Raw genomic sequence first — 18,675 nt, 5'->3', positions numbered from 1 at the left:
TTACTTTTTACTAGGCAGACAGCGTCCTTTTACACCTACTTTTGGAGACCGAATGGCTGTAATTTTTCTCCCCAAAATGCATCTTCCATTTTGAGGCGCATTCTCTGAGAACTCCTCCTCGAAACTGAACTCCCTTTTCAGAGATGAGTTTTTACATCGTGGTGGGATTGGGCAGATAAAAGTGGGCGAGAGCCGGGCATCATTTTTCTTCCCTCCCGTAATCCGATAAACCCTGCCTCCTGCGCTAGGATTGGCCAGAAGTTCATCCACACCAGAAGTTCGCGCCGAAGGGCGGTGCTTGTCGGAATACGGGTAGGGGGGAAATGGTAGCGAGCCACAGCAAACAGGTAGGGATGCCGGCTTTTTGCGCCTTCGGAACGGAATTATGTAATTAAGCCCCAAGAGCAGACCCACATATCTTGTATCCAGATACGACTGACAGATACTTTCCAAAGTATATATAAGACAGGCAACTGAAAGCTCTCAGACCCTTTGAGTAACGGCTCGTGTGGATCTAGTGGACTGCGTGGAGTTTATTGAGATTACGAAGCGACCTGCTTTTCATCATCATTTTTATCATTTTTTTCTTTTTATATCGAATGTTATATTTATTTGCAGAACATATGTGTTTATTTTCCTTTTTGCTTCTTAGAGAATAGTTTTGCCTTTATAGTGGGATTACACATTTAACAGGTAAACGGATCTCTTATAACTGCTTACGTTTTCCCTCCAGCGTATGTAGTTACAGAAGGGGACAAAAAGTGTCTTTTCTTCGGAAACGTTTTTACGGGCAAAATTGAGACTTCCCTTTTCGCCATCTCTAGGCTTTAGATGCAATGGAACCTTTATTCGCTGTGATTTACTGCACATTAATGGTCTTTCGAAAAATAATTTGGAGTATTAAGTGGAAAATATCTGTATATTTAACACGATTGTAATGCAAACGAAAACAACAGTCTATTTTCCTAAAGTGCTCAATAGTGGTGGCACTGATGACAAGCAGTAATAATTGTTTGCTTTAAATGTTGTGTATTTTAAAGGAGATATGATACTCAGGAGAATTCCTTTCTTGCTGCCCATGCTGTTGCTATGCACCACAGCACTACCTCAAGGTAAATACTGCACTTATATTCATTATTACTGCAATCATAAATGCTTTTTCTATTAATAAATAAGTAACATTTACCTATTATAAATAATCAGCTGTAAATACATTTAACATCTGGTATGTAAGTCTAAGATCTATTATAGAAAGTTTGTAGTGGTTAAGAATTGTTTATGGTGAGTTAATGGGCTAATGCACATTTCCTACAGTTCTCTTTGTGATAAACTGTGGCAGACATGCCAAGTTGCCAGTTTGTTAGGTACCTCCAATGTTCAACCCATAATTTCACTCTTGGGTATACCTACCTTGTATATGCACTCGGTTGCATTTTATGGGCATACTATTACTATCGTCACTGTAGCCACATAATCTGTCGGCCACCTTCCACCTCTTCCATAAATGGAAAGGGACTGCCATATTACCACGGCTGACAATATTTAGTAGTTATACCTGATTATATTGGCAATGTGCACAGGTGTACCTAATAAACTGTTAAATCAGTGCTTCACATTGTGGGTCAACTTTTTTGTTATGTCCATTCAAAGAAGGCCAGGTGGAAGACGAGTCCAGTTTCGACCTGTTTGAGATCAGCCACATCACCAGAAAGACAATTGGCGCCAAGCTATTCAAGGGTCATGACTGGGATTCTCCAGCGTACCGCTTTATCCGTTTCGACCATATTCCACCAGTCAGTGCCCCAGTGCTTCAGCAGCTCCTAAAGCAGATCGAGAACAACGAGGGTTTTGTGTTTGTGGCCTCCATACGCCAGGACCGGGGTTCCCGTGGCACCCTAATGGGCCTGGAGGGTCCCGATGGCCGCCGCCAGTTTGAGATAATGTCCAATGGACGTGCCAATACTCTGGACTTGGTCTACTGGATGGAGGGCTCTCAGAACGTGGTGTCCTTCGAGGATGTGGATCTAGCAGACTCACAGTGGAAGAACATCACACTGCATGTTCATGGGGAAAACGCAAACCTCTACGTGGGCTGCAGCCTCATAGACAGCTTCATCCTGGAAGAACCTTTCTATGAGCACTTGCAGGCAGAGGGCAGCAAAATGTATGTGGCCAAGGGATCTATCAGGGAGAATCACTTCAGGGTAAGACACGTCTGTCTCCATGAACCCTGTATTCAGATGGTGTCTGTCCTGTTATACTTTCATAATGACAACCTTCTGAGGGGTAAAATTGTTTGTAGATAATATGATGAATATATTTTATAAAAGACAAGCCATAAATGTTGAGCTCTGTAGCATTGTAGCATCTTGTCTAAACAGTCCAGGTTTCACTCTAAAAAATACAGAGTTGTAAAAGGTTCTTGGCTTGCAAATATGGTTGTAGGAAAAAAAACTTTAGCTGGTATACAACCTTTATATTATATGTAGGTTTTTTAAACTGTAACACTCCCACATCTCATTTACAAAAAGGTGTTCTTTTAAGGACCATGAAAGATTCTTTGGGGACCCAATAAATGCTTTGTGGGTTAAACCACTAGGCAGTTTTACATTTAGAGCAGCTGGACATTTTAACCATTTTTGCTTTTGCCTTAACGTAATTACAGTCTGAAATCATTGTTGTAGTAGATATGCACAGCACTAACACCTCTCTTTTTTTGCAGGGTTTGCTGCAGAATGTTCGTTTAATCTTTGATTCATCAGTGGAAGATGTTCTGAGAAACAAGGGCTGTGAGGCTGCCAAACCTGGTAAGGAAGCTGCAACCAGAATGCTCTCATCAACAAGCTAAAATTTACAGTTAACAAGATAGCATGATCTAGATTAATTAGATATCTAGATACCTCCGTTTGGCTTATTTTCTGTGGCTGAAAGGATAGAAATTCTCTGTCTCTGATGTCCATTTTGTGATGAATAAAAATTGTTGTTTTATTATCCTACATATTTTTTGACCCTATATATCAGTGGCTACGCTAGTCTTGCAGGTCCAGACATGATCTTGTAATGAGAATATATGTCAGGGCTCAACTTCTAAAACTTTGATGCTGGATTGCAGTGAAAGCCTCTGCAAACAAGAGTACACTCCCTCTGAAACCTTCTCCCAAATTCTTGTGCTCCATGTTCTAGAGTACATTCAATAACAAGAGCAAAACAAGTCAGCTAGTAAAATACAATTGCTAGGTAACGGAACTGGTTTTCCCTTGCAAGAAGTAGTGTCTATTTTTAGCACATGTAATATGTTCTCTTCCCACGCAACACGTATATCTACAGTGCTGTGAAAAAGTATTTGCCCCTCACCTGATTTCTTCTAGTTTTGCTAATTTGTCACATTTAAATGTATCAGATCAACTCATTTTAAAATTAGATAAAGATAACATGAATAAACATAAAATTAAGCTTTTAAATGACCATTCCATTTATTGAATATAAAGATTTATTCAAAACCTATATCACCCATGTGAAAAAGTAATGGCCCCCTAAACCTAATAACTGGTTGTGCCACCCTTGGCAGTAACAACTGCAAATGTTTGCAATAATTTGCCATGAGTCTTTTAACATCACTGTGGAGCAATTTTGGCCCACTCTTCGCAGAATTGTTTTAATTTGGCTACATTGGAGAGTTTTCGAGCATGAACTACCTATTTAAGGTCTTGCAACAGTATCTCAGTGGGATTCAAGTCAGAACCTTAATTTTGTTTTTCTTGAGGCATTCAGAGGTGGTCTTCTTTGTGCGCTTCAGATCATTGTCTTGCTGCATAACCCAACTGCACTTTTAGGTCACACACTGACAGGCAGACATTCTCCTTCAGGATTTTCTGACAGGGAGCGAATTTCATGGTTCCATCAATTATGACAAGTCATCCAGGTCCTGCAGAAGCAAAGCAGTCCCAGACCATCACACTACCACCACCATGTTTGACTGTTGATATGATGTTCTCATGGTGGAATGCAGTGTTAGCTTTACACCAGATGTAATGGAACCCATGTCTTCCAGAAAGTTTCACCTTTGACTCATCAGTCCACAGAATAATATCCCAAAAGTCTTGGCCGAAATTGGGAGGGAACAAATACTTTTTCACAGCACTGTACATACATAATTGGAGCTTTTTGGGGGTACTTTTTTTTAGACATTCAAACATTACATCCATGGGCTATCAGTAAGTTTGTTGTCCATCGGACATTGCTGATGAGTGCAACATGGCCCTTTATATTGAAGCTTTGGTTTGGTTTAAAAATTTCAGGCTCAGTTTGTTCCCACCCTATACCATATTTTTTTTATTTTTAGTGAAGATGTGTAGTTAGTCCTTTTAGTCATCAGCTCATGCCAAAATAACAAGTTAAATTTTCTCCTGGATGTCAGATCTGCAGATGTTGATTATATTTTCTTTGAGACAGACACGAAGCCTGTAGACCATGGGTTTTGGAGATTTCTTCTACTATCAGGTCATGGTTATGAGAAGTGCAAACATATTGTCTGACTCAAAGCAAATATAATCAGCATCTGCAAATCAGACATGATAGTCTACTTATAGATACTCATTATTAGAGCTTAGTAGTTTAAAAGGAGAAATACTGGATCAGTATCAGCGGACACAAGTTTCAATATCAGTACCAGAAAAGATAAAGTGGTGTCATGCCTTTTTTAGTTAAAAAAAAAATAAAACATAATTTCTATGTAACTTAAGATGCACAGAGCAACTGAACACTAAAAAAGGTCACATGCAACACATTTGATTTTCCTTTAGGATCAATGGGCCTAGTTCACCAACAGTTCTTAAGAAGAAATTTCTTCTTAAAATCCACGTATGCAGTTTTCACAATGATTCTGACATTTACCAATGTTTTCTTACTTGGAATTTGTTCTTAGGTAAAAACAGAATCTACACAGACCCAAGATCTCAAAGGCACGAACAATTCTGCGGTTTAAGAACACACCATGAATCTTATATATAAGAGAACCCTTTTCTTAGGACCTTTCTCAAGAGCAAATTTAAGAAAAGATTTAGGAAGATATTGGTAATTGAGGCCTATTGTTACTTGATATTAATACATTGTTTAGCCTGCATTTGCAGCTTTGTATCAATTTTATGCCTATTAATAACCTAGCTACATAGATTATGATGCAGCAGACTAAAAAAAAACTGGACAAACATTGACACAAACAGCCATTCAAACAGGATGTCCCCTCCATCCCCCCATTACTCAGCATGATGCTGGGCGTCTGTTAGCTAATATGACAGAATTGGCACTTAGTGTTCTCCTCTTAATGTGTTGAGCTGTCCAATGACATTGTGTCTGACAGTTTGAAAAGATGCCGCGGCTCACTTTTGTGGACCCTGGAGGAAACTCATGCTAGCTTTCACCCTCCCAGCCTGGTTGCATAATGTGATAGAGAAGAACTAGCTGGCAGATGGAACTGGACATGACTAAATTCAGAGACACATTTGGTAAAAATCACTTCCAAAAAGAGCAAAAAGTGAGTTTCAGGAGGCTTCATGTTATGCTATACAAGTGTAATTTAGTTTCATGTACATTGCAAAGAGCCAAACCTACATAAATGGCCAATAGCCCAGTTTAGGAGTGCCTTGGACTATGTAACAGGCAAGAATGACAATACTGTATGTCAGTGTGTTTTTCTAATAGAAGGTCACTGACCTACAGTACAAAACATATCTATTTTTTGTTCTTTATTTGTCTTAGGTTTGGTGTGCATAGTTTTATCAAGGAATTGAATATCCTGGCTACAAAGCATAATAACAAGTCTTGGGTTCAAGGATATATTTAGCAGAGCCTTCTCCATATAAATAGACTTCTAAGAATAGCTGACTCTGAGCAGTACCTGCATATGTACACACACAAACAGCTATGCCCTCTCTGTCGCTCTCTTTCTCTCTCGCTCAAATATACACACATACTTTTCACTCAGCAGTGATAGAAACCCATAGGAGATTTGATTGAGTCCAGCAGACTTGGGAAAAGTGCATATGAAGCATTACTTTTGAAGGGACTTCTGGGTTGGGCCAACCTGCTTGTGTGATTTAGACTCTCCTGTCTTCCATTTATCTGCAGGAATTTACACAAGTGACCTCGAAATGGTCACAGACACCTAATTCGAGTCTTGGCCAAATGATAAGCATTCCTTTGTCTTTTTGTATTCCATATCTCTTGGACATGCTCTGGGACTTCTGCTTCATTTTTAAAAGTAATTTCTCTGTAGCTTCTATAGAGTATTTATCACATTCAAGTTAGAGTGTAAAGAAAACTCAAGGAATATCCTAAACAAATATTCTCAGTTGCTTTTCTACCATTTTTAAACTGTGTGTTTTCATTGTAAGTTTGCTTTCCTTTTGTTCCCTCATCTCTATTGTCAGAAGGAAAGGGTAGATAAGCCAACAGCCAAGCAAAAACAGGCTTACTGCCTTTCAGCAACTCTCAGGGCTAGATTTGGACTGCATGCTGGAAAGATTCTGATCCCCTTCTAAGAATCCTTGGAAAAACTGTAGAAGCAGACATAAGCTGTCTCTGTGTCTAATTTCTGAGAATCATGAATGTGCCAGACCTGCAAGAGACATGTGCCAGGGAGGAATTCATGTCAGTGTTATATGAGAAGCACAGTATTCTCATGTAGCATTGGAATATTATTTTTGCTCATTGTCAAAAATACTGCCATACTTTATACTCTTTAAGGTGCTCTTTCCACTGGGCAATGCTTTATGATATGATGTGGTTAAAAATCCACAATCATGCATTTTGTCATCCTTTCCACTGCAAAGTAATCTGTACTATACCTGAGTATCTGTGCTAAATAAGATTATTATTCTTTCTGGGGTACCTAGTGGGCCAAGCCAGAACACATGAGTGGAGCTAGAAATTAAGATTCAGAATATGCAGATCATCGATTAGTCAAATGCAATCATCTATGATTCGTCACGCATCATTGCCCAAGTCAGATAAAAGCCATTTCTAAAAACACTAGCTTAGCAGAATTACAGTCTGTGCTCTTCACATAAAACCAAATGCTGAATAAAGATAAATCAGAATTTGAAGGTCCTCCATTGCTGCTGCTGTTTGTGCTTAGTGTTAACATTAGATTCATGAAAGAAATCATATGACCTAGCAACCTCCAGGGAACCTTGCCTATTAAGACAGTTCTGTTGTGCATTACAAAATGGACAAAAGTACTCAACCACGGTACAAATAGTTCTAGGTTCAGATTAGTAACTGTACTGTAGCGAACTGCACTGCCCAGTTGAAAACACCTTTTACAGGACACTTTATTAGAAACACTGACCTTGTTGGTTGACCTTGTAGACATACAAGTAAAGACTATAGCTCATCTTTTTTGACGCACAAATTTTATTCATCATCCTGTAGCCCGTTAAGACCACAGTTGGTGGGATATTTTTGGTTAGTGGATCATTTTAAACCCAGCAGTGACCCTAAGTTATTTAGCTAATAATCTTGCCATAAAGCTGCTTGAAAAATTGTGAACCCTTTATCATTTGGTGAATTTCTACATAAATGTGACCTAAAATATGACCAGATCTTCATTTTACTTTAACAGTAGATAAAGAGAACCCAACTAAACATATAACACAACGGACTATATAGTTTTTCATTAATTTATTGAACTAAGTAATCTAACAGTAAATGTCTTTGTTGGCAAAAGTATGTGAACCTCTGCTTTTAGCAACTGGTGTGACCCACTTGAGCAGCAATGACTTAAACCAAGCGGTTACTATAACTGTTTGATCAGCTCTGAACATTGACTTGGAGGAATCAGTCCGTCTTAGAGAACTGCTTCAATGTGTTATGTTGGTGGGCTTTCTTGCATGAACACCACAACTTCTGGTTCTGCCTCATTTCTATTGGAATAAGGTCTGGACATTAAATAAGCCATTCCAAAATGCTACATTTCTTCTCCTTTAACCATTCTTTGTACACTAACTCTTGTTTTTATGGTTGTTGTTCTTCTGTAGGGCCCACCTACTGTTGAGGCTCAGTTCATGGATTGATGCCATAACATTCTCCTGTAGAATTTCTTGATACAATATAGAATTCATCGTCCCATCAAATGATGGCAAGCTGTCCTGGTCCAGTTTCAGCAAAACAACCCGAAATTGTAATACACACTATGTGATACACAAAGTTGGGATGAGGTTCTAATGCTGGAATCCAGTGTTTGGTTTTGCCAAACGTAACATCTCTCATTTACTCCATAAAGATCCATTTTTGCCTTATCTGTCTATATAACATTAATTCGGGTGGTCTTTAGGAAACTTTAAACAAGAAAAATTTCTTTCTGGAGAGTAGTGACTTTCTTCATGTTATTATTACATACATTATATTCTTGACGCCTGAATGTTTGAGGTCCCCAGAAATCTCATTTGATTGAGATATGGCATGCACTAAAAACAGGATATGATTTTTAAACAGGATATCTATTTGATTAAACCTCCTGACCTCAATTTTTACTGGCACCAAGCTGATAATTCTCAATCTCAAAATTTTAATAAATGGATGAAAAACTACATGCTTGTTTCTGTTATTTGTTTTATTGCATTCCCGTTATCTCTTATTATCTATCAAACTTTCAAGCTGCACTCTATATAATTTTTTTACCTGAAAATGTTTCTGTCTCTCTCAGAGGAAGTAAACGTCGTTAGTGAGAGTGCGGAGATTGTGGATGTCAGTCCAGCCATATCCACAAACTTCATTGGTCAAAAGATGGAGAAGGCAGTGTCGGACACATGCGAGCACTCCTGTGAGGAGCTCAGCTCCATGTTCCAGGAGCTCAGGGGTCTCCGCATTGTGGTGGGCAACCTCATGGATGGATTGCAGAAAGTAGTAAGTCACTGCCTTACCTCTTTTAACTGGAGAACTTACAGCTTGCTTGTATCAATGCTGTTAGTGTCTTCAGCTGTTAGCACCTTCATCTGCATTTGTGTAAGGAATACTTCAGCATTCTAATCTGTAATCTCTATCTGCTGCAACTGTAGCATGCCATCCATTAACATAGGCAATGATTTTTACATGTTACATGTTACACTCTAACAATGATGGTTGAGACTGGCTTTAGAGAATGTCAAAGCTGTTCTTATGATGTTTTATCCAACTTTGAAAAACAAAGGACAAATTCTTCTCTTTACAAAACTAGTCCCATCTCTGAAAAGACTAACAGCTTAATCTGCAAATGCCTTTGACTGAAAAAATCAATGAAAGTGTTTTACAAAAATTAGTGTTTTGCATAAACATTTTATTCACAGAATTCAGCAGCTTAAACTGGATTCTGTCATAAGTGTTTTGAGTCAGCGGGTTTCAGTACGGGAAACATGATAAAATTCTTGCCCATGTTAATCCTGTATACTACAGATAAAGCAGATGAAGAATGTACGCTGGAGAATTCCTCTAAGGAAAATGGATGTGAAGGAATTACTGAGGTGCAGTTTTCAGTTAGTATATTAATATGTCCTGGTGTTACATGCAAACATGACTGTAGTACATGGCAGCCCATATATTTTAGAGCAGGCATTTGTAACTGGGGGCCTTCCGGGCCAAAGTGCTGTGGATATTGGCATTTACCCTTGTCTAATGCTCTGAGTTCAGTTCATGAAGCCCTTCCTAATTGGCTGGTGAGCCAAATCAGTGTGTTTAATGAGGCAGTGTTCTGAAGTCTGCAGTGTTTTGGCCCGCGAAGACTGGAGTTTGACACCATCAGAGGTTAGGCTATGAAAACTTGGCCCCGTGGTCATCTACACAGTGAAAACTCCTTTAAAGTTATTAATAACCTAAATAAATAGTAAGATAAAATATTTTAAAAAAGATTTTGCCATTGAACAGATTCTTGGCCAAACTCGAAATTCAGACACACTGGACTGAAAACCAAAAACAAAAACTGGAAAAAGCTGAAAACAGTTTACATAAATGAGATGATTTAAATTAATTACAACTTTTAGGACAGTTTGTACCACAATATCTAATCAACAACAGAGAATGGCTGATTAATCAATGAATTCCATTGTTTTTGTACTTTACTCTTGTGCTTATACTTTAAAAACCGAGGCTACAGATGGTGTGAGCATGCTACCAGGGACTTTCCTTTCTGTTGTTTTGATACATTCTGTGTATTGAGCAATATGAACAGAGGTTATAACTCTGTGTTTAACCTCTCATAAATTGTACAACAGCTCCATGTGGCCAACAGTTCCACAGTTTATCTGCTGCTGCTCAAACTGAATGAGACTGCACTGCACTGTGAAAATAACATCCTCTACAGAGAACACACTTCTGCACAATTACTGTTTAGTACTATGAATTTAACAATTACTATGAAGTTAACATACTGGAATAAAAAGACAAACAGAAATTGGGCCCATGTAAAAGTTATGGCATTTATGGTATTTTTATTGTTCAAACTGAGCAAATAAAGAGAAAAAGTGCATCAACAGAACATGTAAATTCACTGTAGGTGTTCAAACTTTAGCATATGACTGCACATGAACAATATAGGACATCATAATCAGGTCACAGTTCCCACATCAGTGAATTCATTCCTGCACTGAACTTTTGTAGGGCTGTAGTATGAACTTGAGATGTTTTTTGTCATCTCTGACTTGTCTTGCACTTCATAGTATTTGCACTCAGACTTGTCTTGATCTCAGACATTGGTCTTGGCTGATTTATTTTCTGGTCTCAACAGAGTCCAATTATCATTTGACTCGCACTGAAGCACCAGAGTAAACCGGAGTGGAGCTTTACTTTTGGGAAACAGAGCTCAGCTCTGGTATTTTAAATTGATGGAAATGTAAACTGTTTCATAGAAAATCTTTGTGACTTTAAAACCCTTAAACAGTTACACATTCACCCCTACCACATTTGTGTTGGTTGGAGACAAGGTATTTTATTATGATCTGAATTTGATAGAGTTGTTTTGTGCACACAGTTTTGTTTTGTGGAAAGAAAATCATCCCTTTATATTTTTACAGTTATTTATACTGGAAGGAGCAAAAAGACTAATTAAGGCTTGGTCTTGAACACGACTCAACTTTTTAGCGTTTTGGTCTTGACCCAGTCTTGCTTTCATTTGGACTCTGTTTTGATTTGGTTTTGCTTTCATTTGGACTCAGTCTTGACTTGGACTCAGCCCCCTTTAGACTCAACTAGTCATGGTCTTGGACTTGTCTTTGACTTAACAAAGAGGGTCTTGAATGTCTTGACTACAGCCCTAAACTTTAAGTCCTCAAAGTTAAATAAGCACTCATGAGCACATTGCTGGCATTTTACTGGGTACATACAGAAAAAAAAACTAATCATCAAACTTCCCTTAAATAATGACTTCTGGCAGGAGTTAGCATTACATTATAATAAGTTTTTCCCTCAACTTAGAAATGCTTTTGTGAAGTTAGTTTAACAAAAATTAGTCTAATGGAACATTTTCCAGCAGCATTCAGGGTTTTATGGCTCATTTTATCAGGACGTTAAGGAAGTTTTCTCTCGGTTGCAAGTGGGAGCTGAACGGTGTCTGGATGTGTTTAAAAAAAACACACACACACATACTTTCTTCCTTTGGGAGGCTCCCAGTAGTGAGGGAGTCTGGGCAATGATCTCTGGGAAATTCAGCTGCTGCATGCAGCCGGTCCCTGAGGCTCATGCAGACCGCGTGGTGTGCCATTTTGCAAGGCTGAAACCACACACAGACACATGCGGTTCATTTTCATCTTAATCCGCAAAACTCTCATGCGTATGCATGCTTCAGCATAAATACACTCATAAACCTTCATTCTTAGTTGTGCTTAGTTGTTGTTATTAAATAAACAATATCATCTCTTTTGTTTTTTCTCTTGCTCCCGTCCTTCATTTTCACTTTGCCTCTTTCTTTGATTCTTTCTTAATCACGCCTGTACACTCTTAAAACAAAGGTTCTTGACTTGGATGTTTGGTTCTAGGAAAACTTTTAACTGGTTTAGAACCTGCACATTACGTGGAGGTTCTTTAAAGGGGAATTCTACCAATTTCAGCATAATTAAATCATTAAAATGTGAACAAAGTCAGTAAAAGTGTTGAAATGAAATGCTCTATTGTTCACAGACGTACCAAGTCAGAATTTTTCATAGTGGTGGTGATAGGAATCAGACATGTGAAGCTTTTAAGCAACTCTCTCTTGGCATAAAAGCTCCCTCACAGAAAGTTATTACATTAAAGGGTTATGAATATGCTGCCTGATGCCTGAGACATTGTTTTTCCATTGTTTTGAAATAAGCTTTAGGCATAAACATTATTTTTAATACATTCATGGTGAAGAGGCATTATAAGTCAAAATATAACTATATATAATATTAACTAGATAACAAAAAACATTTTTATTCATTCAGTATTGTGAGAATTTATTAAAACATCACTATGTAAGATTTATTTGTTCAAATTGAAAGACATAGCATTACTAAGTCAGGAGGAAAGAAAACATGTTAATTTATGGTGTGCTATATCCATTCACATTTGCAAGTTGCCCTGTAAAGCCTGAAATAATTATTTAACAGTCAGAGCCGTTGGGTTAGATTTTGTGGGAGTTTTATGGACCACATCATATGTTTTTACCTATTAAAATCACATGCACAGCATCAAAAAGAAGGTCTGGCTTGATGTTTAGGTCTCAAATGTCAAATCATCAAGATAGGATGACAATAGTAGATAATTAACTTATATCCTGGGAAGGCATGTCCGTCACCAAGTTTTGAATGAGTTCTCTTTGAAATACTCTTTCAACGCATTCTCAAACATCAGATTCATCTGCTTGTTGGATGACATTACCAACTGTTCTTCTGCATGTTGCATTTCCCAAAACGTACACAGTGCAGCTTTAAATGATAAATTATATACTGTAGTTCTCCGTTTACAGTCATTTCTGTCAGGATTTCTGCCTCGAGATTTGATCATCACTTTTGAAAAATAAGGCATCCTGGATGTTAAGACTTTGTTTTTGACAAGCTTTCTAAGTCATTTCAGAATGAACCGCAGCTCTGTTCATCATATTGGATACACCTTACATGCCTTGAATATTTACAGCTTTTTTATTTTAAACTAGCATATTAGAATATTTTATCCTCATATTTCAATGGAAGTATAGTTGATAAAATTATGTGGACATGGACAACATGACCTTTGGCAAAAGTAAGTTGGTTATCGAGTGAATTGTAAAGGAACATCTTCTTTGTTTTTCTTATTTTTCCTCATCAGTCATTGTTTGATAGGCCAGGTCACACCTCTGTAACTGGGTTCAGATGTGACTAGAGTTCTTGCTATTTGCTTCTGACTATGTCTCTGTGTAGCACTGATTCAAGTTTGTTTGCCTGAAATGTTTGCTGCCTTGTTTTTAGTTCACATGTGCACCTTGCATGTGAGCACCATGTCTGGCAAATTAAGAAAAAGTTTTGAAAACTCGACTTAATTTTGTTTTACTTTGTGGCTTTTTTAGGCCTTTATTTTGGTGTTTATTTTGTGTTTTTGCATCTTTTTCTTTTAGTTGCATCGTTGTATACACCCACAATTAAAAATCTTTCTAGTAGTCACTGCGTTTAGGGTGCAGTTTGAAGATCCCTGTTGGTATTGGATTGGATTTTTGATTGGTATGTCTACTGTAAAATGTTTTGAAACAAATCAGTGGGTAATTTGAGTTTTGTAAACATTAATCATACAAATCAGTAATTAGCAGCTAATTAATCAGCACTTAATACATATTAATCATTATTATAAAACGGATAGTTCTGGTCTTAAAATTTGATTTCCTGAGCCGCGTTCGAAGCCGTTGTAAAATCCACGATAGCCTAGGTTTCAGTCACGTGTTTTTTTTGTTGTGGCCACCATATTTGGGACTGAATTACTGGCCTAATAAAAATAGTAGACTACGAGAATAAAGTCGAAATATTTCGAGAAAAAAGAGTGGTAATATTCGGAGGATAAAGTGGGCTAACTGTAGGGGGGCTGCCATAACGCGTTGGGGTCTCAGTTGCTGTACTTCCTGTAGTTCCACACACTCCTGTCTTCTTGTGGATCGATCATTTTGATCATCATTCTCATTGTCTGTGAAACTTAATGCCCTCTTTGAATGGCACGGAGATGTAACGTTAGCCACTGATAGCCGTGTAGACGACGCTGCCTGGGATTCTCCTTCAACAAAACAGACAGTTTTCCCCGAGTCCGTCTGGTTCTTTCATCTAAATAAACACAGTTTCTTGCGCAGCAGTTTCAGCCATTTCTTATACTAATAACAGACTGGTGCTGATGTGCCAGGAGAGACAGGGAGACTGAGTATTTCTTTATAGGTGAAATCGATATGAAAGTAAAAAACTGGTGAAACTCCACCAACTCCTGGACGCCCCTCATTTTAACTCGAGGAGGTGCTGCCTTGCCTTTGCAAAGCCTTTGGCCACAATATTGTGACCTTTCCTGGTATTAATGCCACTTTAATGTCGTAATGCTATGACTTTTTTCTCGAAATATTACGACTTTTTTCTCGAAATAGTATAACTTTTTCTCGAAATAGTACAACTTCATTCTCGAAGTCTACTATTTTTATTTTATTAACAGTGGCCCTAAAACGCCGACGTACATAACTAGAGGTGACAGATGACTAAAATTACTCACTTTACTTTAGAAGAGAAAAAGACCTTATTTCGACAAAGTCGATAAAATAGGCTACGATCCAGAGCCAATCAGAATCTCCATTTTACCTGGGAGGCGTTTTCAGACCTGCTTTGGATGGTGCGGACCTGTCCAACTTTTTCTTTAGTTCGGTTTTGACGTGCGAAACTCAACCCGAATTCAGGCAGCACCAAACAACTGAACCGCGCTAATCCTTGAGGGAATTCAGCACCAGAGTGCGTTTGTTCCACTGCACATTTTCTCTGTACTGTCTGCCCAATCTGCTGCTTTAATTTTTTGGCCAAGCATCAGCGACAATTAGCAGTGTTAGTCTGTGGTCTAATTGCATTGCGTCACGTCACTCAGCACTCAGCCAGCAGTTTTTTTTTTTTTTGTTTTTTTTTATTTGTTTGTTTGTTTTTGAAACAATATGTTTGCCCACCACTTTTGGAGGTGTGGCGCCACCCCTGTGGGTCGGAAATCTATGTCGTGGTTGGACAGACTTGATTTTGTAGTTAAGTTTGCTAGCTAGTGCAGTTAGTGCAGAGCTCCCCAGCTCCAGCCCTGCAACCCCTGTACTGCATAATTGTGGTTTCCCTGGTTAAAGTACCTTACATTATTAGCTAATTAATCCCTTCTTGAGATGAACGAGGTGTATACAGCAGAGAAAAGCACTAAACTATACAGTACAGGGGGAGCTCCAAGACTGGAGTTTGAAAACCCTGAATTAAAGGTATGTGTGTAGTCTCTCGTCATTTTCGGCTTCTGTCGTGTCGCGTTTGCACGGAGCACCGAGTGTACTGATGAAGTAAGAAGCCGTTTTTTTTTAAACTGAGGGGCTGAAAACTTTTGTTAACTAGAACTAGACAGGTCAGCTAGCCAACAGGCTAAAATATGGCAAACATGCTAAACAACTCCAACATTAATATCACAGGCTTGAATTAAATATGTGCTTACAATATGATTCACTAAAAAGGCAATATAAAAGTCTAAAGAATGTCACCTGAATGGCTTACCCGCTTCAAATGTCTGTTTCAAAAAGCTTTTTTATTTGTTTGTTTGTTTTGAAGCAGCATCAAACCCAGGCTGAATCCCAAACGGCTCCATACTACCCAGCTAAATAGTGTGCTGTGTAGTTCAGAAATTCTAGCTTCTGCTGTCAAATAGTGCTTGTCAAGTATGTATGTGGATGAATGCCAAATGACGGTTTTTTGCATATATATTTTTTGCATTGTTGGAGTGCAGGAGTCAGTATTTAAATTCCTACGTAGTGCACTATGTAGGGAGCAGGGAGCCGTTTGAGATTCAGCCCCAGCGTGAGAAATGTGGCTTCATCAGACTGGCAGAAGAAGACTTGCTATTCTGTTTCTCATTTAGGCTCATTTTAGGCGATTTTTGTGTACTGCAGGCATTCGGTTTGCATTTAGCAAGTCTTCCTCCATTTTGTTAGCAGTCATAGTTCAGGCAAGCTGCAGTGTGCACGGACTTCCTCATTCTCCCTTTTCGTTTGAGCCTAGGAAAATATAGGCCCGTAAGTCTATAAAATATTAAAACTTGAGCAATGTTAATAGTTTGTAGAAGCATAAAAAAGAGAATTTACATTTCTATGGTAGCGTTTGCACTGTGTATCTTGTGTTAGTTCAGTCCGTGCTGTATGGGGTATATGCTAGCATGTCCAGGCTTACTGCACCGTATGTTAGCTTTGTAACCTGTGACTGTTACTGTAGTGACCATAGTCTGATTATTTACTTTACTTATGCGGTATTACTGGTTAAAAGTTATGTTTACTTCTGTGAATATCTACAAGGGTAATATAGCGAACTGTTTACAGGGTTGAAAGCATTTCATACTTGGAGACAAATGTTAGCTCATTAATGTCTTTATTTCTCATGTACTTATGTACTGAAAAATATAATTTCATTTGTATTTGCAGTTTTACAAGTAAGAATGAAAGGAAAGAATCAAACAAAGAACAAAGGATGTGATTGAACCCGCAGTCCTCAGTAAAGCCACTCCTTTTACAAAGATCTTGATTCTTCTTGGAATTCCTGTTCGCTATCTGTCTAGCTTTGCTCAAACACGCATTTGCGAGGGCAGAATAGTAAAAAGGCATCAATTCAGCAGGTGAAAACGAAGGAACTGTTACAGACAGCCTACTGCGCTCAAGTAAATTGAACAAGTAACATTCAGTACTCAGCATGGAACAAGTCATGAAGTCCGAGCCAACGCAGCAAACCTTTGAGATAAAATCACAGATCTCTGGCTCTAGATCTTCTGGGCGAACAAGCCGGACTTCAGCCAGCGCAGCAGCTACCAGAGCAAGAGCCAAAGCAGAGGCAGCTCATGCACAGTTCACGTACACTGAAAAAGAGACTGCTATGATAAAAGAGAAGGCAAAAATTGAGGAAGAGCAGCAAAAGATTACTGCAGAAGCAGCAAGGCGCAAAGCAGATGTCGAAGCAAACTTACATGTACTTCAGTTAAAGAGAGCAGCAGGTGCAGCCTCGGCTGAGGCAGCCGTGTACGAGGCAGCAGCAGAAATTGAAGAGGAGCATCTTGAAGGGTTAGCTCAAATAACTACTCAAGACCCAGTTCAGCACACTAATGAGTATGTACATAGTCACTCCTTTGTACAGTATGCTCAGCAGCAACCTCCATATTCAGTGCTTCCGCAGTCAACTCCTAGGGATGTTGAAGTTGCTCTGCCAAATACAACTTCAGTGCCACTTAAAGCCCATGCATAACCAAGTCACACAGGTCAGCCACGTTATTATCCTCTTCCACACTCTCATGCTTCCGCCTCTCTGACCACGCATTTCAGAACTCGCAACCAAGTGATCTAAACAAATATCTGATATGCAAGGAGATGGTGTGTTCCGGGCTACTGAAATTTGATGATCGTCTAGAAAATTACTGGGCGTGGAAATCCTCCTTCCAAAGTGTCACAAGAGATCTAGACTTAAACGCTAGGGAAGAACTAGACCTCTTGACAAAATGGCTTGGGCCCGAGTCATCTCTGCAAGCCAAAAGAATCAGGTCAGTGCATGTTCATAATCCTGTAGCTGGTGTTAACATGTTGTGGCAGAGATTAGAAGAATGTTACGGGTGTCCCGAAGTCATAGAGCATGCCCTGTTAAAGAAACTTGAAGATTTCTCTAGAATCTCAAGCAAAGATAGTCAAAGACTAAGAGAGCTCGGAGATGTCTTGCTGGAGATTGAATCTGCAAAATCAGAAGGGCGTTTACCTGGTCTGGCATATCTGGACACAGCGCGAGGTGTCAATCCTATTATTGAAACGCTTCCCTACAGTTTGCAAGAAAAATGGATCAGTCAGGGCTCTAGGTATAAAGAAGACCATCATGTATCCTTTCCACCCTTCAGTTTCTTCACACAATTCATCTGCAGTCATGCAAAGACAAGAAATGATCTAAGCTTTGCGTTCTCCACATCCACAAACCTGACATCTCCAAAGACAGAGAAGCCAGTGAGTTACAGTAAAAAGATGCCTGTGTCAGTGAGAAAGACTGAGGTATCAGCTATGCCTGTAGCTAAATGTGTCAATGAGGAAAAGAGAGCAGTTGAGCCACACAATCAATGTCCTATTCACAACAAGCCACATCCATTGTCCAAGTGCCGTGGGTTTAGAAGCAAGTCCATTTGTTTCAGATGCTGTGGTTCCACTAACCACACAGCAAAAGACTGCAGAGTGTCCGTCAAATGTATAGAGTGCAGCAGTGACACACATACCTCTGCTCTGCATCCTGGTTCACCTCCTGGTTAGTAGAAAGCTCCAAACCTGAGAGAGAGCATGGGGGGGGAGAGAGAAGAAATTCCAGCAGTTCTAGATACAGTAAAGTGCACAGAGATTTGTGGTGAGTCTTTCAGACCTAGATCCTGTTCCAAGATCTGTCTGGTAAAAGTATATCCTTCCAGTCATCCTGAGAAAGCTGAGAGGATGTATGCAGTTTTGGATGACCATAG

The 18,675-nt window shown here is 39.0% G+C and overlaps 1 protein-coding gene across 3 annotated transcripts in view; it reads left to right on the top strand.

Annotated features, from left to right (window-relative positions):
- Positions 1-283: 283 nt before the first annotated feature.
- thbs2a (thrombospondin 2a) overlaps positions 284-18,675 on the top strand; it is a 55,355-nt gene continuing 36,963 nt past the window's right edge. For 2 of the 3 annotated variants that reach the window (XM_036583092.1, XM_036583090.1), the window contains exons 1-5: positions 386-693; positions 1,041-1,112; positions 1,651-2,204; positions 2,723-2,807; positions 8,705-8,904. In XM_036583092.1, the coding sequence (XP_036438985.1) occupies positions 1,046-1,112; positions 1,651-2,204; positions 2,723-2,807; positions 8,705-8,904 (906 nt within the window). In that variant the 5' untranslated portion in view covers positions 386-693; positions 1,041-1,045. Of the gene's footprint in view, positions 348-385; positions 694-1,040; positions 1,113-1,650; positions 2,205-2,722; positions 2,808-8,704; positions 8,905-18,675 lie in introns of those variants that run through there. The other variant, XM_036583091.1, reaches the window with a different exon arrangement.

Source organism: Colossoma macropomum, unplaced genomic scaffold (genome assembly GCF_904425465.1).
Source record: "Colossoma macropomum unplaced genomic scaffold, Colossoma_macropomum, whole genome shotgun sequence".
Taxonomy (NCBI): Eukaryota; Metazoa; Chordata; class Actinopteri; order Characiformes; family Serrasalmidae; genus Colossoma; species Colossoma macropomum.
Note: the sequence above shows the minus strand (reverse complement) of the source record. Positions and strands in the feature narration are given on the sequence as shown.